The sequence below is a fragment of the Mus caroli genome, chromosome X (genome assembly GCF_900094665.2).
Source record: "Mus caroli chromosome X, CAROLI_EIJ_v1.1, whole genome shotgun sequence".
NCBI classification, from domain to species: domain Eukaryota; kingdom Metazoa; phylum Chordata; class Mammalia; order Rodentia; family Muridae; genus Mus; species Mus caroli.
This window is the reverse complement of record NC_034589.1, coordinates 68,898,446-68,919,964: the sequence shown is the minus strand read 5'-3', so window position 1 is coordinate 68,919,964 and position 21,519 is coordinate 68,898,446. Positions and strand designations below refer to the sequence as shown.

At 49.8% G+C, this 21,519-nt stretch overlaps 2 protein-coding genes across 8 annotated transcripts; one reads left to right on the top strand and one right to left on the bottom strand.

The window, feature by feature from the left end:
- The first annotated feature begins 884 nt into the window (after positions 1-884).
- Arhgap4 (Rho GTPase activating protein 4) lies at positions 885-17,699 on the top strand. 2 transcript variants are annotated; one of them, XM_021152944.2, is made up of 22 exons: positions 885-1,016; positions 5,345-5,552; positions 5,630-5,792; positions 5,998-6,060; positions 6,353-6,565; positions 7,535-7,663; positions 7,774-7,995; positions 11,387-11,488; positions 11,653-11,844; positions 11,939-12,023; positions 12,250-12,277; positions 12,479-12,581; positions 13,909-13,969; positions 14,055-14,132; positions 14,213-14,347; positions 14,443-14,548; positions 14,640-14,873; positions 14,949-15,022; positions 15,106-15,289; positions 15,585-15,677; positions 16,014-16,113; positions 17,089-17,699. In XM_021152944.2, exons 1-22 carry the CDS (start codon positions 950-952, stop codon positions 17,320-17,322), a joined length of 2,874 nt encoding a protein of 957 aa, XP_021008603.1. In that variant the 5' UTR covers positions 885-949; the 3' UTR covers positions 17,323-17,699. The 2 variants fall into 2 exon arrangements, with proteins under 2 accessions (XP_021008603.1, XP_029329423.1); XM_029473563.1 differs by having other exon boundaries at positions 6,323-6,565; positions 17,089-17,525.
- Positions 17,618-21,242, bottom strand: Avpr2 (arginine vasopressin receptor 2). Of its 6 annotated transcripts, none has more exons than XM_029473567.1 (4): positions 20,166-20,252; positions 19,784-19,978; positions 18,550-19,431; positions 17,618-18,389 (listed from the first exon to the last, which is right to left on the bottom strand). In XM_029473567.1, the coding sequence occupies exons 2-4, from the start codon at positions 19,806-19,808 to the stop codon at positions 18,184-18,186; spliced, it is 1,113 nt and encodes a 370-aa protein (XP_029329427.1). In that variant the 5' UTR covers positions 19,809-19,978; positions 20,166-20,252; the 3' UTR covers positions 17,618-18,183. The 6 variants fall into 6 exon arrangements, with proteins under 6 accessions (XP_029329427.1, XP_029329428.1, XP_029329425.1 ...); XM_029473568.1 differs by having other exon boundaries at positions 17,619-18,389; positions 18,550-19,182; XM_029473565.1 differs by lacking the exon at positions 20,166-20,252 and adding an exon at positions 21,078-21,242 and having other exon boundaries at positions 17,629-18,389; positions 18,550-19,434.
- Positions 21,243-21,519: the final 277 nt, after the last annotated feature.

The window sequence follows — 21,519 nt, the reverse complement described above, 5'->3', positions numbered from 1 at the left end:
GGCAGAATTTGAGTCCAGCCTGGATTGTGTAAAGCCAACCAGGGCTACAAAGTGAAGCCTTGTGAATGAGACAAAACAAAACATGACAAGTTAATGAGTAGATCTTGCCTTATGACTTAGAGTTGATGGGGGTGAATAAAATCACCATCATCCTTGGATAAAGGAGGCAATAGGAGTTGTTTCTAGGCTGGTTCAAAGCCCCCACTGGTATAGGTCCCTACAGGGTGCAAGATGGAAGGGAAAAGAAACAAAAACAGTCTCTTCCGGCAGCAGGAAGTGGTAGCTACCTATGGGGAAATGAGGCTAGTTCTTTCCTTTGGGGCTGAGTAGAAGGGGAACTGTAGCTGAACCCTGCTCCCTCCCCCTCAGGGGGCCCAGGGAGAACATAAGCCTACAGTTCTCTGGGGAACTTCCCATTCAGCTGTCTGAACTCCCATAGGTCTCACTATGGGCTATGACTCTGGAAGGAGGGTGGCATCTGATGTCCAGGAAGGCTTCAGAGGCAGACCACCTAGGAGCAGTCTTGAGCCTGGAGCAGCTATGGTGCCATTGTCCATTAGTATTGAGGGCTAGTGGCCATAGGGGTGTTGTCTGACACTTGGAACCACAGATAGGTTTCTGCAGATAATGAGGAACAGCAGCAGGTGGTCCCAGACATGTTGAGGTTGTTTAGCATTGCTGCTTTATGTTGACACTTTGGGCTCACGGTGATCTAGTTAGAGGAGCAACTTGTCTCAAGAGAGATGAGCCTGAAAAGGGTGCCTAGTCTTTCAGAGGCCCACCGGGTCCAAGTCGCCCCGCCCCTCCGGGGACTGTGCTGGGGGTGGTGCTGGCGGGGCGGAGCCCGCGGAGGGTGCTGGCCTTGGCGCCCCTGGTCCCTGCGCTTGGCGGTCTCGCCTCGCTTCCGCGTGGGAGCATTGGGACTCGAAGTCGCGAACGGCCTTCGGCCATGGCGGCGCATGGGAAGTTGCGGCGGGAGCGGGGGCTACAACCCGAGTATGACGCACAGGTCAAAGGTGAGAGGGTGTTTTAGTCCTGGTTTACAGGGGAGACCCCAAGTGTCCGCTGCTGATCTCAGGGGTACCAGGAGCAGGGTGGAGGAGGGAGCCCAAGCCCTGCTTCTTGAAGCCTCTTTGGCCTCAACTGCCTGCCCAAGCCCTCCCTCTCGCCTCCTTACCCAACTTGGGTCGCCTGTTGCTCACTCAGGCAGCAATGACTGTGGTAGCCCGAGGGAAGGACAGACTGAGAGGGTGGCTTTCTAGCCTGAGTATAATGGGCCACGTTGACTTTGTTGGTAGCCTGACACCTCACTCTTAACACCACTAGAATCTATGAATTCTTAGCACCTTCACCTCCCTTTGGCACTGTGTTAGCTTGCAGGTTTAGGGTGGTTGGTCTTGGGTCAGGCTAGGAGACTGAATATGGGTTAGAGAAATTCAACTGGGATGGCTTTACAGCCTTAGGCTATTAGACCTCTGGATTTGGGCAAACACTTCTATGCAAATCACATGCAAAAGAGCTTTGTGAGTTCTTTGCTGACAGCTTCATTTCTTCAGGGTGTGGTAGGTAACTCTTTCACAGGAAAGGAGGCAGTGTCTAACCTCCCTTACCCCCACCCCCACTTGCTTGTTGCCTCCAGATATCTTGGCTCTCTTCCTATTTCCAAAGACTTTGGATACAAACACAGTGACTTACCTGTCACAGAGCACAATGGCTCATAAGAGAAGAAATAATATGATCCTTGGAGTTTTCCAACCTGTAGATGAAATTCCAATGTACTTATTTGGTGCAAGCAATTTATAACAAAGTGTATCTTCGTGATGTGTTGCTGTTATAGTGGAGAGCATAACTGCCTTTGAAAGTTTGACCCAGTCCTCCTCATCTTGGTGTCCAGAGGCAGCTTGAGGTGATTGCAGAGGGTGAGCCAGCAGATGGAGACAATGATTCCATCCTACTTCCTCAAAATGTCCTGAAGCCTAAGGACCTTGAAATGTCTTCAGTCAGCAAACACAGGCCGGTTAGTTCCCATCAAGAGAAACTGGAGTTTGGCCCTAGAATATCTTTTAAATGGCCCTTGCTCACTTAGGGTGTTCAGCCTTTGTGGCTATTATTTCTCACCAACCTCCCTCAAAAGAAAGTCTTCCAATTATGCTGGAACAGGGGCACTATTTTGGCACTCTAATTTCTAAAAGGTCAGCATAGTCGTGGTTTGGAGGACAATGTATTCTGCTCTGCTGGTCAGCAGAAGTGAGAGTGAATGCCTGGCTCACAGGAAGTGCTAGGGGGGCCTGGGTCCCAGCTTTGCAATGCAAATATGCAGGATTTCTCACTCTTTTTTTGTCAACTGTTCGTTTGTTTGTTTGTTTGTTTGGGTGAGTAGGATTGGAGCTTGGTATGTACAACAGGATAGTATTGAACTCATTATTTTATTCAGGCTGGCCTGGAACTTGCAACATCCTCTGCCTCAAACTTCCAGGGCTAGGAATGACAAGCATATGCCATCACACCCAGATTTTTTCTTTTTTTTACTACATCTATTTTGCTGCAGACTCTGTGAATACCTTATTATATAGGAGAGAAGCAGTCCTTGCCCTTCTGAGGTTCACAGGTCTGAGGAGAGAAAAACAGTAAACAGCCAGTGCACAGCTGATTTCATGTATGATAATAGCCACTACAAAGGACAACCAAGGTCCCAAGAGCACACTGGGGCTAGACAAGGGCCAGAGCTTGGTTGGGGATCAGGGTTTTTTGAGCTGAGATCTGAAAGCTCTGCTACAACCTGGAGTCTTGGAACAGCAGTTTCCTACCTTCTGTGGACCTCAGATGCAATTGGCTTGCAATCTATAGCTCTTTGACACCAGCTGGTGCGCATGTTCAGAAGCAGAAGTGCTATTGCTGTTACTGGAGAATCCACACAATAGTGTGATCTGCTGGTGCACTCAGCATTGTGCAGCTGTAGTCGGTCCCTCCATGAGTAGCAAGCAAGTTCTGGAACACAGGACAGGCACTGTAAGGAAGGGCCTGTTGGGTCCTCTTGGGACCCTACTTGAACTTAAATTGCCATTCTTTAAACCCTGTTATTCTCATTTAGTGGAGATTTCCCTGATAGAAGTCAGCACCATTAGCACTCATCCTAGTGAGTGGCTGGCACAGCCCACTTCAGAGACAGGAGACTGGTGGCAATAACACTTGGTATTGTGGGCTCTGCTTTGCATTGGCTTCGGTGTTAGGAGTTTCCATACATACACAGCAGCTCCCATCTGCCTAACTTGTCCCCTTAGTGGAAATTTAGCAATTTCAATGACCTAGTTAAAGGTGATCCCCAAAATCCACCCCCAAGGGATTCCAGTGGGTGGTATAAAAGGCTGATGAGTGGGCCATGCATGCAGCTGGAAAAGTCAGTATCACCAGAGAGTGGACTCTGAGAGCAGGCAGAGGACGTACTGAGAAAGGAAATCACATAGGAAGATGGGAGGTCTGGATAGGAAATACCTAACAAGGCTTTTCATCTCATAGCTCCAGGAAAGTCACTGTCAGGATAGAAGTCCACCCATTCTGATCTCTTTACAGTGGGTTTCTTTGAATAGATACTCCTGGGTCTTGCCTTTCAGACTGGCTCTCTTAGTCCCAATGTCCACCATCTTTTCCTTAGACAAGTGAAATGTAGTAGCTGCTCCTTGGGCTCTATACAGTAGCTAGAGGGACCCTGAAAATGAAATGAGACCACTGTTTGGCTTATAGCTCCTTGGGCATCCAGATGAGAATTCTAGTCCACAAGCTTTAGGTCATCTGCTCCCTGCCCAGATTCCTCCCCCTTGCTTTTTGTATATATATATATATATATATATATATATATATATAATATTTTTTTCCTCTCTCTCTCTCTTTCTTTTGTTTTGTTTTTCGAGACAGGGTTTCTCTGTGCAGTCCTGTTATTTATTTATTTTATGGATGAGTGTTCTGTCTGCATGTACACCTGCATGCCAGAAGAGGGCATCGGAACTTATTATAGATAGTTGTGAGCCACCATATGGTTGCTGGGAATTGAACTCAGGACCACTGGAAGAGGTGCTTTTGGTTTTGGGTTTTTTTGGGGGGTGGGGGTTGTTGTTGTTGTTGTTTTTGAGACAGGGTTTCTCTGTATAGCCCTGGCTGTCCTGGAACTCACTTTGTAGACCAGGCTGGCCTCGAACTCAGAAATCCGCCTGCCTCTGCCTCCCGAGTGCTGGAATTAAAGGCGTGCGCCACCACCGCCCGGCTTGGAAGAGGTGCTCTTAACTGCTGAGCCATCTTTACAGCCCCTTGTATACTTTTTTAAAAGGCAGTGTCTTGTGTAGCCTAGGATAACCTTAAACTCACAGTGTAGCCAAAGATGATCTTGAGTTTTGATACTCTTGCTCCTACTTCTTGAGTATTGGGATTCTAGTGCACCACTACACTTGGCCCATGTGTCCATCTTATAAGTACCCATTGCTCCTGCTCATTCTACCATGGCGCTTTTCCCATGCTGTCTGTCTCCCACAATGGTTCCTGCTCCAGAGGAACAGGGACTGTGTCTAGAATATGCCTGGAATGAAATAGATACAAAATCACATTGCACTAAATGAAGAAATCAAGTAATGTCCTGTTTTGAGGTTATAGTTGAAAACCTGTCGTTCATATCCTGTTTACCAGAAGCCAAGACAGTGTGCCTTATGTATTCTATGTAATGGGGTGTGGGTTGTGGTGCTCATATGGGCCCTTGGTCTGGGAGATGGGGACACACTAGTGCTAGAGCTTGCAGGTTAGGCAGCTTTTGCTTTAGATATGGGTGAGGTAAGAAGTATTGCCAAATCAGGCCAGAGATAAGATGTCAAAAGCCCTGTGGTAGTATGGGGCCACCAGCTATGACTCCCCTGTAAGATAGAGGGAAAAGTCTTGGGGTGGGTAACTGTCAGTAGAAACAACAGGCAGAACACTTAGTCCAGCCCCTTCTGTCCCTTCACTTATCAACACTTGGCCATGGCTCTTACTATGGAACAGGTTTGACCTGGCCTGAAGTCTCTCCAGCTTGATGGAGTACCACAGCAGTCCTGCCCCTGAGCAGCTGCTTGTGTTTGTACAGAAACCACAGTACAGAGTTTTCTGCCGTAGGGCCCTTCCCAAGTGCACAGGGGCTTCTGAACCTGAGTACTTTGCTTCAGGACACACTTCTTCTGTTCTTTGCTCTAGCTTTTAGCTCAGTCAGGTGCCAGGGAGCCTTTGGTGCAGACAGGTTGTCTGTCTCTGCATCTCCTACGTCTTTCTGGTCTGGTTGGTTCACGGCTTGCATGTCTGCCCGCCCTAAACCAAGGTCCCCTTGCAGAGATGCGCTGGCAGTTGAGTGAGCAGCTTCATTGCCTGGAGCTTCAGGGAGAGCTTCGGCGGGATTTGCTGCAGGAGCTAGCTGAGTTCATGCGGCGCCGGGCGGAGGTAGAACTGGAGTATTCTCGGGGCCTGGACAAGTTGGCTGAACGCTTTACCAGCCGCAGTGGTCGCCTTGGGGGCAGCAGCCAGGAACAGCAAAGCTTCCGGTAGGTACCACACTAGCAGTAGTGCCTTGCAGGGCCTGAGACCTAGGCTCCTTGGTCTGAGTTCTCCTCCGCTACAGGAAAGAGCCGACTCTCCTGTCACCCTTGCACTGCTGGGCTGTGCTGCTGGAACACACTCGGCAGCAGAGTCGGGAAAGTGCTGCCCTCAGTGAGGTGCTGGCTGGGCCCCTGGCACAGCGCCTAAGTCACATCAGCGAAGATGTGGGACGTATTGTCAAAAAGGTAGGGTCTGTGGAAGGCCTCAGAATCTAACCGGAAAAAAAAAAGCACATGGGGATCTATCTGTGGTTGAGAGGCATGGGAGGCCAGGTGGAAATTGTAGTCCAAGGTCAACTCATACCAATCTGAGGTGGGATGAGTTGTCACAGGATGGTGGGGGGCATTAAGTAGAGGAATGCTATGGTCACACATTCCCCTTCATCTCTAGAGCAAGGACCTGGTGCAGCAGTTGCAGGATGAGCTCCTGGAAGTGGTCTCAGAACTCCAGACAGTAAGCAGGACCTGCTGTCTACTAACAACAGGAAGCAGGAACAGCTGCAAGCTATTGCATCTCCCAATCAGGCTCAAAAAAAATGGATGCTCATGGGAGACCTGAGTCTTGAGTCTGGGGGGCAACAGGCATGGGCCCCTCTATGCTCTGAGAACAGAGTAGTTAAATAACAACACACTTAGGTGAAATGGCCCAAATCTCAGATCTGAATCTTGGGGGTGCTAAGAGGGGCTGAGGGACTCTTCTTAGTCATGACCTTCAGCAGGGCTACTTTGCCTGGGCCTCCCTGCAGACCAAGAAGATGTACCATGTGTACCACTCAGAGAGCATGAATGCTGAGACTAAACTTCGGGAAGCGGAGCGGCAAGAAGAGAAGCGGTCAGGCAGGAGTGCCTTATCCACCACCACTACTTCTTCTGCCACCACCACCACTACTACCACCACCGCTGAGACAGGGCCCCACCGAAAGAGCTCTCTCAAGAAAGGAGGGAGGCTAGTGGAGAAGGTGGGCCTGGAAGGCCATGGGCCTCCTGTCTCTGTCCATCTCTGATAGCTCTGGCCCCTGGCCTTTGTCCTTACAAAGGACAGCCTGGCTTCCCAGCTTGGCTGTCCGTGGAGCAAAGAAGAGTAGGGGAAGAGTCATAGGCCTCCAGCAAGGTTCTTCTTCCTTCCTGGTCAGACCTGAAGGCTCTGGGATATAGAAAGACAATGGCAGCATTAGGTTACAGATGTTTCAACAGACCTAAAAGATGGGGAAAGACAACCACAGGGCCATGACAGATGATTCTATCACATCATGCTCCAAGCTTGTCCCACAGCCTTGCTGAAGCAGAGAGCTACAGTACTCTAAGTCTAGAGAACTTTTTCCTGCTAGCTTCTAAGGTTTTAAGGGCACAAGAACTCAGGATGAGTGACTGGGTGCCATTCCTCAAGAAGAAGCATTCAAGGGGACCCCTTGGAAAGAGTGGGGAGGCTCCATGCTAAGTGGGGTTGAGGACAATGACTTTTGTTCTGTGTCATCCCTATGTGGAGCCTAAGTGGCTTTGTCATACATCCTCCTAGCTCTTATCTCCATCATGGGGTCTGCATATGAATGCCTTTTACTTAACCATCTATTTCCATGTGACCTGATTCCACTTTGGAGAATGACAGTGAGGCATGTTGGGGACTCAAACCAAGGCAAGGTGGGTGGCAGGGAGGGGGAATCAGCCCTTGCCAAGAGATCAAAAGTAGCCAGTGAAGAGCTAAGGAGTCGAGATAGGTTATGGGGATTGAGTGGGAGACTGCACAGTAAGGCTGAGCACTGAGTGCACCAAGGGTTGGTATATGGCAGAGTAAAGAAGTTCGTATATTAAGCATGAACTTAATACCTGCGGCACATTGGGCATGCTTGTCTGCAGAGGGAATGAGAAAATGTGGAGATAAGAGTGGTCTCTAAGTGAGTGACCCTGGTGTGCCTTGGTGTCTTGAGCAGCGTCAGGCCAAGTACTTGGAGCATAAACTTAAGTGCACCAAGGCCCGAAATGAGTACCTGCTCAGCCTGGCCAGTGTCAATGCCGCCATCAGCAACTACTACTTACACGATATCTTGGACCTCATGGATGTGAGTTTTGTATGGGCAAGCAGGTGGGGCTATGGTAACTGGAGCTTAAAAGCTTGGAGTCCTTGACTCTGGTTCCGGGGCCACAACAGTATCTGCTTGCTTCTTCCCAGTGCTGTGACACAGGTTTCCATTTGGCCCTGGAGCAGGCCCTCCGGAGCTACACAGCTGCTGAGAGCCGTACCCAAACCTCCCAGATGCAGGGCTTAGGCAGCCTGGAAGAGGCTCTAGAGGCTTTGGATCCTCCAGGGGACAAGGCCAAGGTGCTTGAGGTTCATGCCATGGCCTTCTGCCCCCATCTACGTTTTGAGTACCAGCCCCATGAAGATGATGAGGTGAGGGTTAGTTTATTCCACCCACTACTGCTACCCTTAAGGACCGAGCATTTCAAAGGGTTTCATGGTCTCTGGACTTCATGCTACTGTGGGTCACTCACATAATTTACATTTCCCTAAAAGAAAACAAATTCCAGGATGCTGAAAGTTCTTTTTTTTCTCAGTCCTCCATTCCATAGCCTCTGGCCCATTAGAGCAGTTTTCGGTGGCAGCTCACTCACAGGACTGCCCTCAAACACAGTGCAACCACCACAGTCCAAATGTTCACTATGACTATCCATATACTATACATTGAAAACTGTTCTTAGCCATGTATGACAGACAGTCCATGCCTGTTATCCTAGTACTGGGAAAACTAAGGCTGGAGGATTATCCTAAGTTTAAGGCTAGCCTGGGCTACATAGTGAAATCCCCAGCTTAGACTTCTGTGTAAAAACCTGTCTACAAACAGAGAAACTGACAACAGCAAAAAATTCATAACAAACACTTGGGAAGAAATACAGCATGTAGCATCATTTCTAATTAGAGGTCTGTACTCATCCCAGGAGCTTTTAGGATAGTCTTTCTCCTCTGATGTAAAATTCCGTGATGCTTTGCCTTGGGGATCCATTTTCCCTTTTGGTGCTAAGCAATGAGTGTACCTGTTTGCTTTTGAGGCTCTTGGGTTCCTTTGATATCCTCCTCTTCCTTCTATTCTTCATCCCCCCCCCCCAACCTGCCTTGTACTTAGATTTCACAGGTTGAGTGATTCTCTAATTTCTTTCTGCTTTCCCTTTTCTGTTTCCCAACACTATTAAAGATTTCTTTTTGAAATCTCTTCCAACTCTTTGCTGAATTAAAAATAAATTCACTAATGGGCAGAGATGGTGCACACCTTTAGTCCCAGCACTGGGAGGTAGAGTCAGACAGAAATAAGTCTCTGTGTGTGTGTGTGTGTGTGTTGTGTGTGTGTGTGTATGCATCTGTATATAAGTGCCTACAGAAGTCAGAAGTCAGAAGAGGGCATTGGATATCTTGGAACTGGATTACAAGTGGTTATGAGCTGCCTGTTTGCTGGGGACCAAACTCTTCTGTGTTCTTCTGCAAAAGGAGTAATCACTTTTAACCACTGGGTATCTCTTCAGCCTCCACTGTGGCTGCTTTTAAATAGATCATTATTTTTAAAAATTTAAATTATGTGTGTGTAAATATATATATAATGCCTCATGTGTGTGTGTACCTGTGAAGATCAGATGTGGGTAGTAGATCACCTGGAACTAGAGTTACAGGTAGTTGTGAGCCACCTAACATGGGTGCTGGAAACTGAACTCAGGTCCTTTGGGTGAATAGCAAGTGCTCTTAACTGCTAAACCAGCTTTCTAGCCCAATAGATCACATTTTTTTTAATTGATAAAAATAAAATTTATGCCAGGCAGTGGTGGCGCACGCCTTTAATCCCAGCACTTGGGAGGCAGAGACAGGTGGATTTCTAAGTTTGAGGACAGCGTGGTCTACAGAGTGAGTTCCAGAACAGCCAGGGCTACACAGAGAAACCCTGTCTCAAAAAACCTAAAATAAAATAAAATAAAACTTATTATTTCTGATATTTTCGAGTGCAAGGTTCTGTGCTGTTAAAGTACATTTACGCCGGGCGTGGTGGCGCACGCCTTTAATCCCAGCACTCGGGAGGCAGAGGCAGGTGGATTTCTGAGTTCGAGGCCAGCCTGGTCTACAGAGTGAGTTCCAGGATCAGCCAGGGCTACACAGAGAAACCCTGTCTCAAAAAACCAAAAAAAAAAAAAAAAGTACATTTACATTCCTATGGGGCTGTCACCCTGTCTATTTTCATTTTCTTTTTAAATTTTATTTTATTTTAATTTATTTTTTACACTCCATATTCCATCCCCCTCCTCCCCATCCACTCTCTGACTGCTCCACATCCCACACCTCCTCCCCACCCTATCCTGTCTCCATGTGGATGCCCCCATCCCCCACCTCACCTGACCTCTAAACTCCCTGGGGCCTCCAGTCTCTTGAGAGTTAGGTGCATCATCTCTGAATGAACACAGACCTGAGAGTCCTCTACTGTATGTGTGTTGGGGGCCCTCAGCTGGTGTATGTGGTCTGTTTGGTGGTCCAGTGTTTGAGAGATCTTGGGGGTACAGATTACTTGAGACTGCTGATCCTCCTAGAGGATCGCTTTTCTCTTCAGCTTCTTTCAGCCTTCCCTAATTCAACAACAAGGGTCAGCTTCTTCTGTCCATTGGTTGGGTGCAAATATCTGCATCTGACTCTTTCGGCTGCTTGTTGGGTCTTTCGGAGGGCAGTCAGGATAGGTCCCTTTTTGTGAGTTCTCCATAGCCTGAGTAATAGTGTCAGGCTTTGGGACCTCCTCTTGAGCTGGATCCCACTTTGGACCTGTCACTGGACCTTCTTTTCCTCAGGCTCCTCTCCATTTCCATTCCTGTAATTCTTTCAGACAGGAACAATTATGGGTCAGAGCTGTGACTGTGGCAACCCCATGCCTCACTTGTTAGCCTATCTTCCTGCTGGAGGAGGGGCTCTATAAGTTCCCTCTCCCTACTGTCAGGCATTTCATCTAAGGTCCCTCCCTTTGAGTCCTGGGAGTCTCTCACCTCCCAGGTCTCTGGTGCATTCTGGAGGGTCCTCCAACCTTCTATTTCCCAAGGTTGCCTGTTTCTATTCTTTCTGCTGGCCCTCAAGGCTTCAGTCCTTTTCCCTCACCCAGTACCAAATCAGGTTCCCCTCTCCCCACCCCCATCCACTTTCCCTCCCATTTGTCCCAAATAAATACTTAGGATTGCATTCCTGCCCTTCCAGCTTTTGGAACTCACTATCCTGCTATCTCTGTGAGCTTGGCTATAGCACTGACACATAAAGGACTTTCCCAGTAGTGGCCTTATACAGCATTTGTCTTGTAGGGACTACCTCATTTTTTTCTTCCTTTCTTTTTTTTCTTTTTGGTGTGTGGGGGGCATGGAGGGGAAAGGGGCTTCTCTGTGTAGATTTGGCTGTCCTAGGAACTAGCTCTGTAGACAAGGATGGCTTCACACTTAGAAATCCTCCTGCCTCTGCTTGCACTGGGATTAAAGGCATATGCCAGACACCACTGACTGGTTTCTTTGTTCACATGACACATATTTTATGTGTTCCTTTGTATTGGTATTTGAGGCTTACTGATTGATACAAATGATATTCTTAGCTGAAACTGTAATTCAGTTGGTAGGGTGCATGCTCTAATCCTTTAGTTCTCTCCCTAGCAGTCCATAAACCTGGCATGGTGGTGAATGCCTGTCATCCTAGAACTCAGGAGTTAGAGGCAAGCAACAGAAATGTGTCCTGAGCTATGTGCTCTGACCTAGTCCTCAGTCCCTGGTACTATCTGCTACAGGTGGCTGAGATCCAGATCGAGATGGAACTTCGGGATGAGATTTTGCCCAGAGCTCAAAACATCCAGAGTCGCCTGGACCAAAAGACCATCGAGACAGAAGAGGCATGATGGCTCAGCCCGGGATGGGACAGGCCCTAGGGTCTTCTCTCAGCTTCAGCTGCCCTGACAGTTCCTTCCTAGCTGGCAATAGCTTTCCTCTTTCTGAAGATTTAGACTTTGTTCCTCCCATACTGTCCTGACTTGCTGCCCTGGCACTGTCCCCTCAGGTGAATAAGACATTGAAGGCAACACTTAAGGCTCTGCTAGAGGTGGTGGCATCAGAGGATGGGGATATACTGGACTCTTTGCAGGCCAGCCCCTCTACTGAGTCCCTCAAGTCAACAAGCTCGGACCCAGGCACCCGACAGACAGGCCGTAGACGGAACCAGCAGCAGGAGACAGAAACCTTCTATATTACGGTGGGGCTGGACAGGTGGGACAGGGCCACAAAGGGCAGCACAGAGAAAGGGGGCTGAGTTGAGGTTGAAATTAGGGGCTCTTTGCATTTCCCAGAAGCTGCAGGAATATCTGAGTGGCCGGAGCATCCTTGCCAAGCTGCAGGCCAAGCATGAAAAGCTCCAGGAGGCCATACAACAAGGTGGGTCCTATTCCAGGCATACCCTCTCTGGGGCCCAAAGCTTCCCTTTCCTCATCCCTCTGATCTAGCCCATGCTCCTCTCTGACCAGAGAGGTTGTTTGGCATGCAGAAACTAACCCAGTGTAGGTCATTGGATTATCCTGAACTTCCAATCTAAGCCTCTTCTCTCTGGGGTTTATTGAAGCTTTCCAACCTGAGAGACAAGAAAATATTTTCTCCTCTCCAGGTAACAAGGAAAAGCAAGAGACATCTTGGTGAGTCCTTCATGGGGTGTTGGCCTATTCATAGGTCCCCAACTCCCCTGTTCTTGCTGCACAACTCTAGTTCTACTGCCAGCACCCTGTGGCCCTAACATCCCAATTTGTCTAGGAGGTTCAGGGCCTGTGGCATGGGATAGGGATGGAGAGACTTCTCCATGGCTTGTTCCCCTAAAAGGCAGTTTCCATTCATCTTAGGACCCAGTACACAGAGAGAAAATCCCACAAGAGCCATCCCCTCCATCCTAGATCCCAGTATAACCAGAGACTTTTTGGAGGTGATCTGGAGAAGTTTATCCAGGTACTTGTTTTGTTCTACACTCCAGCTCATTAGAGACCATTACTGTCCCTTCTTGTCTTTCTCCAGCTTTGGTGGCCCAAGCAACTGCCTAATCTCAGTGTTCTCTAGTCCCAATCTTCCTGGGTGGAGCTCAGGTGTTCCTTCCTGTGCAAGCTATTGCCAGCCTTGCTGAGGTCTCTCTGTGCTTCCTTGTGGCCTCTACCAATTAAAGGAAACTCTGTTTGTTTGTTTCTTATTGTTGTTTGTCTTTGCTTCTTGTTTTTTGAGACAGAGTCTCACTCTGTAGACCAGTCTGCCCTCAAACTCACAGAGATCAGCCTGCCTCTGCCTGCCAAGTGTTGGAATTAAAGGGTATGCCACCATATCCAGTTTTAAAGGAAACACTTAAGGAACTCAGAAAACCTGGGGCTCTAACACTTTTAGAGATGAGATGTTGAGAGTTCTCCCCTATGATTAGGATCAGCACAAGATGCTTATAGGCCATACTTCTGGCCCAAATTTTGTCAATTCTAAACAGAAAATAAAAAAGGAATGAAGCTGAGATCTGAAAGAACTAGGTTATGGTGGTGCAGCCTGTAATCCTAGCACTTTGGGGGTGGATGATCAGGAGATCAAGGCTAGCCTCAGCTACACAGCAAGTTTTAGGCCAACCTAAGGTTAATGAGGGGCTGTCTCAAAGGGGAGGAAGGGAAAAAACCTCAGTGTCATTTGCAAATGTGTCATGTACCTAGAGCATTCATAAAAATCAGATTGAATGAACTAACCAGTACCCCAGAGCTCTTGTCTCTAGCTGCATTTGTATCAAAAGATGGCCTAGTAGGCCATCACTGGAAAGAGAGGCCCATTGGACTTGCCAACTTTATATGCCCCAGTACAGGGGAATGCCAGGGCCAAGGGGTGGGGGTGGGTGGGTGGGGGACTGGGGGGAGTGTATTGGGGACTTTTTGGATAGCATTGGAAATGTAATTGAGGAAATTACCTAATTTAAAAAAAATAAATACTCTGCCTTTATTAAAAAAAAAATCAGATTGATTAGACCAGGCTGGCCTCGAACTCAGAAATCCGCCTGCCTCTGCCTCCCGAGTGCTGGGATTAAAGGCGTGCACCACCACGCCCAGCAACATCTGGATTTTGATTACCTTATTACACTTGTAACAATTCGCAAAAAAAAAAAAAAAAGACAAAATGCCATGTCAATGTCACCAGCAAATCAGTTTCTTCACAGAAATTCCAATAAACTCCACTGTAACACTATTAGGAGAAACGTGATAGAATAATAAGAGGTCTTGCTATATCCTAGTGAAATAAATGTGTTCTCTATCCCCAGAGCTCAGGCCAACCTGTGCCCCTTGTGGTGGAGAGCTGTATTCGCTTCATTAATCTCAATGGTAAGTGTAGCTTATCTTCTGCCATGCTGGCACTGGGTATTTGTGGAGAAAGGGATTCTGCCTGTCAGCTTCTTGTCCTCCACAGGCCTGCAACATGAAGGCATTTTCCGGGTATCAGGTGCCCAGGCCAGGATCTCGGAGATCCGAGATGCCTTTGAAAGAGGTGAGGACTGACGGACAAATGTGGCAGTGGCTTCAGTAGGCACAAGTAGCCTCCTCATTTTAGCATGTTACCCTCCACAGGGGAGGACCCTCTGGTGGAAGGCTGTACTGCCCATGACCTAGACTCAGTGGCTGGGGTACTAAAGCTGTACTTTCGGAGCCTGGAGCCCCCACTCTTCCCCCTGGACATGTTTAATGAGCTCCTGGCTTCAGCAGGTGAGCTCTGAGGCCAGCTAGGTAGGAGAGCCACCCCTTAGTGCTATTGAATACAGCTTTACTCAGTCTGCTCTCTTGGGCTGCCTTGGCCACAGAACTGGAAGTTGTGGGTGAGCGGGTGGAGCCTGTGAGCCATCTGCTATTCAGACTACCCAGACCTGTGCTAGTGGTCCTACGATATCTCTTCACCTTCCTCAACCAGTGAGTACTTCTGGGGAGCCAGTTGGCTGTTGGGATTGGAGGGGTCACTAGTGCTGGAGTTCCCCTGCCTGTGATCTGCGTGTTTCCCCAGCCTGGCCCAGTACAGTGATGAGAACATGATGGACTCCTACAACCTAGCTGTATGTTTTGGGCCCACACTGTTGCCTGTGCCTGCTGGGCAAGACCCAGTAGCCTTGCAAGGCCGAGTGAACCAGCTGATCCAGACCCTTATCCTGCAACCAGCACGGGTTTTCCCACCCCCAGCCATGCTGCCAGGCCCCATCTATGAGAAATGCATGGCACCACCTTCTGCCAGCTGCCTGGGGTATGCTTGGGGGCTTCTTGGGGGGAGAGGGAGTCTAGTGGAGGCAAGTTTGCCTTACTCTGCTTGAAACATCAGGGGTGGCCAGTTGGAGAGCCTCGTTGGGGAGCCAGAGCTGGAGTTGAAAACTGGGACCACAGCTCAGGAGGATGGTGAGAAAGGAGCAGGGAGACTCTACCCTATCTTTTTCCTGTGTACCCACTCTACCCTCAGCCAGACCCTCTCTTTCCCATAGACCAGGAGGGAGTTGTGGAGGCTGTGGCCTGCTTTGCCTACACTGGCCGTACGGCCCAGGAGCTGACATTCCAGCGAGGGGATGTGCTGCGATTGTATGCTCGGGCATCAAGTGACTGGTGGCGAGGGGAGCATGCTGGTGTGCAGGGGCTCATTCCCCATAAGTACATCACACTTTGTGAGGGGTGAGTGAGCCTTGGATCTCCTGAGCGGTGGTATTCATGGTTGCTTTTTAGCTCCTACTGAGTATAGATCTTCAGGCTTTCTTCCTTCTGGAAGTAGCTGCTGTCATTCAGACATCTCAAACAGGACTTGTTATAACCCAGGTTGCTGCCCTCCCCAACCCCAAGCCAGAGTTTATGGGTCTTGGTTGGGCTCAAGAACAATCATTCTCAACTCCTTTGATTGAGGCAGGGGCCATTGGCCTCCAAACTCCAGCCAGGAAAGAGTCCAAAGTAAGCCAGTCTTTTCCTTGCCCAGGGATGAGAAGCAGATGGCTGGTTCAGGACTACAGGCCATGGGGGAATCTGTGAGCCATCCGGAGGGCTTCCTGGCGTTGGAGTTTGCCAACCGGTAAGCCAGGCCTTTGGGAAAACTCCTCAGAGGGTTCTTTTTGCCTTGTGTGCTGTTAGAAGCAGCAGGCATAGTGGGCCAGAGGCTACCTACACTGCTAAGCTTGAGGGTGTGGGCTCAGGCTTTAGTCACATGGGATTGGAGGAGTTGTTGCATAAAAGTCACTAAGTGTAGATAGAACAGAGTCAGCCTTTTTGTGACTTGGAGAGGTTCTAGAAGAGTTTGAGGACTATGGAGGCTCATCTTTTTCCTTGACTATATCTAAGATGGGCACTGCCAGCTTGGGGCAAGGATTTCCTAGGGCCATTGCCAATCTTTTTTATCTCTGCCTTGTAGGCTGGAACTAGGCACCCCACCTGAGGCTTTGGGCCCCTCTGGGCACAGACGACCCTGTTTAGTCCCTACCTCCCCTGAACGACATGTGGAAATGGATAAGGTAAAAACCAGGTCTGGCTATGGGGCCAGCAGGGGGCGCCTTTTCTACATGTTCTTTGCTCTTCCCAAGGTGAGGCTCATTGCTCCTACTCTCCTTGGTCCCAGTTACCACCTGTTACCAGACATGCAAGTCAAGTCACAATTTAGGGAGGAACATTGGGGACAAGGGGAAAGAGACAGGGTGGCAGGGACAAGTGTAGGAGCACAGAGGCAGAGATGAGAGGGCAGATTATGAGCCCAGCTGTGGTATGGGACTCAAAACATTCTTGAGTTAGAGAGAAGCCAGACTGTTTAGGCTGATATGGGCAAGGAGCTCCAGGACAAACTTCAAGGCTGGCACCTAGAGCTAGGGAGAGTGAGGTGAGAGGACAAATGGTGGAGAAGGAGGAGGGGCAGTTGGCTGAGGAAACAAAATAATCTCAAAACAAGGCTCTGATGAGTGGTACAACTTAAGGAGTCCCCTTTATTCAGTGGGTTCTTTGAGACCCTATAGACTGAGCAGGAAAACCCTGAAGACTGTTACTAAGTCTTAGGCCTAGGAAGGCACTCCTAGGCCTAAGGATCCTAGGGCAGGCTGGTAAAAACACAGGAGCTAAAGCCTGGCAGCTGGAAGACCCAAGGGAAAACACTGATCCAGGAGTCCCTTGTATGTTTACAGCATCAGAGGCCATGGATAGAAGCTGTGGTGTCAGCCAGAGAAAAAGTAGGAGTGGAAAGAGGGGGAACCCAGGGCTTAAAGCTGCCCCCACCCTCCAGAACAAAATCAAGAAGTTACTATCCCACAAGTAACACTGAAAGTGACTAGAGGAAGGAAGGTGGAATGGAGTGGGGAAGGTGGTCTGGAGTCTCAACTCATCCCTCCCATGACCTGTGGAGAGGGGGCCTAGCCTGGTCTAGCTAAGGTATGGTAGCCAAGGCCTTAGTTTGGAGATTGGCAGAAACTCACTGGGCACTCTCTGTTTTTCCTTTCTGCTAGGCTGTGGCACAGAACATGAATTCTGTGTTTAAGGAGCTCCTGGGAAAGACGGCTGTCCGCCAGGGCCATGGGTTAGCATCTACAGCCTCCCCCAGTCTAGGAACTCGAAATCTGACGCCCCTGGCCTGCAGCAGCTTCAGCAAAAACAAAGTCTTCTCCCGGGGACCTGGGGCTCCAACTTCCCCCTCAACCTCCCATCCCCAGGGTCCAGATTCAACTCGCAAGCCAGTCTGAGGCAGCTTACCTCCAGCAGCCACCACCAAGCCCACCATTCCACCTAGGCCTATTGCTTCACCTCAGCCCTCTTCTAGGTCTCTTGGGAGGTAGCAAAGGAAGGAAGCTGTAGACGAGCTCCTCTTGTGCCTTTGCTTGGAAGCCTCGGGCTGTGGCTGTGAAATATGGAAGTGGCAGTAATTCATAAAGACCCGTGTGCTGGTTGCTTTTGTAATAGCCTTTGCTGTTTGTGGGGCGCTGAACAGGTAGGGTGCAGGGCAACTCCCAGAGCCTGCACTGCTAGAGACCAGATGCCAAGACAGAAGGTTGACATGGAGCTGTTTATTTTCACCTGGGGACCTGCTCTCAAAAATACAGTCTTGGTTGCTTATATCACAGATTCCTGAACATAGGTATGTCTATGGGTGTGCGGATCTTTGTATTTCAGCTTCTGTGCCCACCATATACCTGGTCCAAGGAAATTTTTTTCCATGTGGAAAATGAACTGCAACTTTCATTAGGCAGACAGCCAGAGGGAGGAATGACAGGAAGGTCTACTGGTCCTATCCTGGTCCTTCTTCCAGCTCCCTGGGAGCCTTCCTCATCTGCAGGGTACTTGTCAGGATAGGAAGCCCAAGTGCCTCTGTTGACTATTCTCCTCCTAGACCTTGAGGCATCTGTCCCAGTTGCTTCCCATGTCTGGCAACAAAGGAGCCAATGTTAAGGTTTCTTTACACCCTTCCTTCTTGTATACCTGAGGACAATGTCACCTAGGGAGGACCAAGGATAACCAAGGTACCCTTTCTTGGTACTCCCAGGGCCAACCCTAGATAGTCAGCTAAGCTACAATGGGTTTTTGAATAGAAAGAGCCCAGTAGCTACTCAGGAGGGTGTATCCTTCATCAGAGAGGAGCTGGCTGTGGCACAGGACTCATCTTGAGGACCCAGGCTGTGTGTGGTGTGCCTCTGAGCACAGCAAAGCAGGCTACGCAACTCCGAGGAGACACTGCTACTGAAGGAAGCATAGATCCAGGGGTTGGTACAGCTGTTAAGGCTAGCCAGCAGCATGAGCAACACAAAGGGGGGTCCTATGAAGAAGAGAGACCAGACTAGAACCAGGGTGTCCCTTGCTCACATTAGCAAGCCACAGGGACACCACATGCATAAAGGTAGCAAGTAGAGTATTTCAATGTGTTGGGGAAGCCCCTTACCTCCCCCACACCCAGCCTTAGTCACACCCACACCCACTTTCCAGAGGAGCTTCTGGATCCCACGCTGCCCACAGCTGCACAAGGAAGAAGGGTGCCCAGCACAGCACGTAGACAATCACAATCACCAGTGTCATCCTCACAGTCTTGGCCATGGCTGCTGATACATGGGCTCCCTCACTGGGACCTCCTGCCCGGTGTCCTCTGCGGCGCCTCCCTGCCCTCTCAGATGGCCCTGGCACCAGACTGGCATGTATCTCCCGGAAGATAAGAACCTGGCAGGCAGCAATGCCTAGGGCAGGTGCCACAAACACCATCAAAGCGATCCAGGTGACATAGGCACGAAGGCCCCATGGCTCTGCAAATCGGGCCCAGCAATCAAATACCCCACTGCCATTTCCCACATCACGTTGAGCAAAGATGAAGAGCTGAGGCAGGCTGAGAAGGAGTGAGAAGGCCCAGGCCACCAGCACTGGCCTGTTCCAGCGAGCCCCACCTCCATGGCGGTATGCCAGCATAGGGCGGCAGATGGCGCGATGGCGGTCTAGTGTCATGGCCAGGATCATGTAGGAAGAGGCATACATGCCCACCATCTGCAGGTACTTGACGGCCCGACACAGGACATCAGGGCCATGGAAGCGGTCGGTGGCATCCCAAGCCAGCTGGGGCAGCACTTGAAACAGAGCCACAGCCAGGTCAGCTAGGCACAAATGACTGATGAAGACGTGCATGGGTGCCCAGCGTCCACGCCGACCCCGTCGTATTAGGGCCCCAAGCACTAGGCCATTGCTCAAGGCCACAGCCACAAAAACTGTAGATAGCAGGGCCAGTTCAGCCCGGACTAACAGAGGGTCTCGGTCATCCAGTAGCTCCTCCTGGCTGCTGTTGCTGGGAGAGCTAGGGGACGAAAGGGCCCCAGGCACTGCTGGGCAAGGGTGAGGAGCAAAGGACAAGTTAGTAGGGTGCTGTTTAGGCTCCCCAGAATGAGGATGTTCCAAGGATGGTGTAGCTTGTGCAGCTGGCACCTTAAACCCTTGTCAGTCTTACTGCCTATTTCTTGGTTCCCAACAGAGGGGTCTCCTAAGGAAGTGCTTGGTTTGGAAGGCAGATAGTACCTGCCCTTCAACCAACCCCTCCTGACAGCCCACCAGTCCACAAGAAGGGGAAATAGGTCTTTAAAAAAAGGGCCTGCTCAGCTTCATCAAATCCACCTAGCCTACCTGGCTCATCCATATCAGGGGTGTTAGGAGCTGAATGGCTGGAACCTTACTTACCAGACATAGTAGACACCAGGATCATGGTGGGGTGGCTGATGATGGCCGGCACACCTGTCACAGGCGGCCAACTTAGTCTCCACTCAAGGGGTCAGTCCCACTGCCCAGGGTCACTGCACCAGATAGAGGTGGCTAGGAGGCAGGTGCCTTTCCGTAGGTGTGTTCACAGGATGGAGATCCAGCCTGCATTTAGGCCTGGGCAGGGAATATAAAGAACAGTCAGAACAAGCAGCTCACAATAATCAGACTGGTGATTAGGGATTAGAGGTAAACACTAAGGTCCTCCTGTCCAGACAGCATCTTGGACAGACCACCACTGGAGGGATAAAGACAGGACAAGACAGACCAAGTGTGTCTCCAGAGCTCTTTTGTAGCCCCTTACCTGCTTCAGCTCCTGGGCTTCTGGGCACCTGGGCAGCAGCGTGAAGGTGGCCCAGCGCTCAGATCTGTTCTCCATTGTCGGCCCCGCCCCAACCAGCCTCAGGGAATGACCTGCACAGGAGACTTCCCCCCTCCTTTCCCTCACACACCACCCCTAGCCTTACACCTCCCCTGGCCTCCTTCCTCCATCTACCAGGAAGTAAGTTCCTAGCCTCCAAATTCCTTTCCTGCCCTCCAGCTTCCTTGGTTATTTCACAAGACCATCCCCCTCAAGTCCAGTCCCAAGCTTAACTCAGCAGCAACTTCCATCCTGCCTCCTCCTATTCCACAGGCCCACCTTTCTAGAATATGGTATAGCAGTGCTGCGGGAAACTAGTGCAGCACCTCATCTCCTAAGGGGGAAACTGAGGCTGGAAATAGCTTAAGAGCCCAGATGTTTAGGTCCCTCTCTCCCACACACTCCTGACTCCTGCCACCTGTAACTCACCAGCTCCTTTTCCTTTTATGGCTCCCTGTCTGTTCAAGTTAGCTTGGTCCAGTCCCAGGCTGACCCAGAATCCCTACTTTTTCATGGCAAATCTTTACCTCCCTCATCCAAGCTATGCTTCTTCTTTTGTCTTTGTCCCCTGGCAATGAAGAGTAAACAAACAGCCTGGAGATGGTAGAACCCCTCGGGTCCATTTCAAACCCCTTCTCAAATAAGATAGGCTATCTGGAGATGAGGGACAGGAAAGGAAGGGGTGGAGTGGGGTGGGGGTTAGGCCAGGGCTAAACATATTCCTTTGTTATCCAACTTTCTCCCCCAGGGACCTGTAGGAAACTAAAGCATCCCCACCCTCTTCCTTATGCCCGCCCCCCCTACAATCACTTGCCTCAGGAGGAAAGCTTTCAGATTTATCTCTAGTATACTTACCTGCCTTACTTACCTGCTTCATACAAACATACATGTTCACACAGCATGAAGACTCATACATTTGTGCACTAACAGCAAGCTTAGGGGTCCAAGTTTCCATGTGAAAGAACCTGAGAGTAGAGAGCTTAAAGACCCAGATGTTTAGGTCCCTCTCTCCCACACACTCCTGACTCCTGCCACCTGTAACTCACCAGCTCCTTTTCCTTTTATGGCTCCATATCTGTTCAAGTTAGCTTGGTCCAGTCCCAGGCTGTACCCTGCTCACCCATCCAAGGCCAAGCTCCTTTTCTCCCTGTCTGTTTTCTCCTCTTGACCTGCAAGGCTAGCAACTAAAACAACACTACCATGGACCAGGACCAGGCATCTTGCCAACAGTCAAGGTCTCTTTCTGCCCGGAGAGTCTGGTGGGCTCCAGCCCCTCTCAGCCCCTTGGGGTAGAAGA

What these genes read in the sequence shown, in the direction of transcription:
- Arhgap4 (XM_029473563.1), top strand. Translation starts at nt 950, where the DNA reads ATGGCGGCGCATGGGAAGTTGCGGCGGGAGCGGGGGCTACAACCCGAG. An exon ending in GACCACAGCTCAGGAGGATG is followed by an intron (nt 15,023 to 15,105) that starts GTGAGAAAGGAG and finishes TCTTTCCCATAG; the next exon opens with ACCAGGAGGGAGTTGTGGAG. An exon ending in GACATGTGGAAATGGATAAG is followed by an intron (nt 16,114 to 17,088) that starts GTAAAAACCAGG and finishes CCTTTCTGCTAG; the next exon opens with GCTGTGGCACAGAACATGAA.
- Avpr2 (XM_029473565.1), bottom strand. Translation starts at nt 19,808, where the DNA reads ATGATCCTGGTGTCTACTATGTCTG. An exon ending in CCTGGTGTCTACTATGTCTG is followed by an intron (nt 19,435 to 19,783) that starts GTAAGTAAGGTT and finishes ACCCTTGCCCAG; the next exon opens with CAGTGCCTGGGGCCCTTTCG. An exon ending in TCCAGAAGCTCCTCTGGAAA is followed by an intron (nt 18,390 to 18,549) that starts GTGGGTGTGGGT and finishes TCTTCTTCATAG; the next exon opens with GACCCCCCTTTGTGTTGCTC.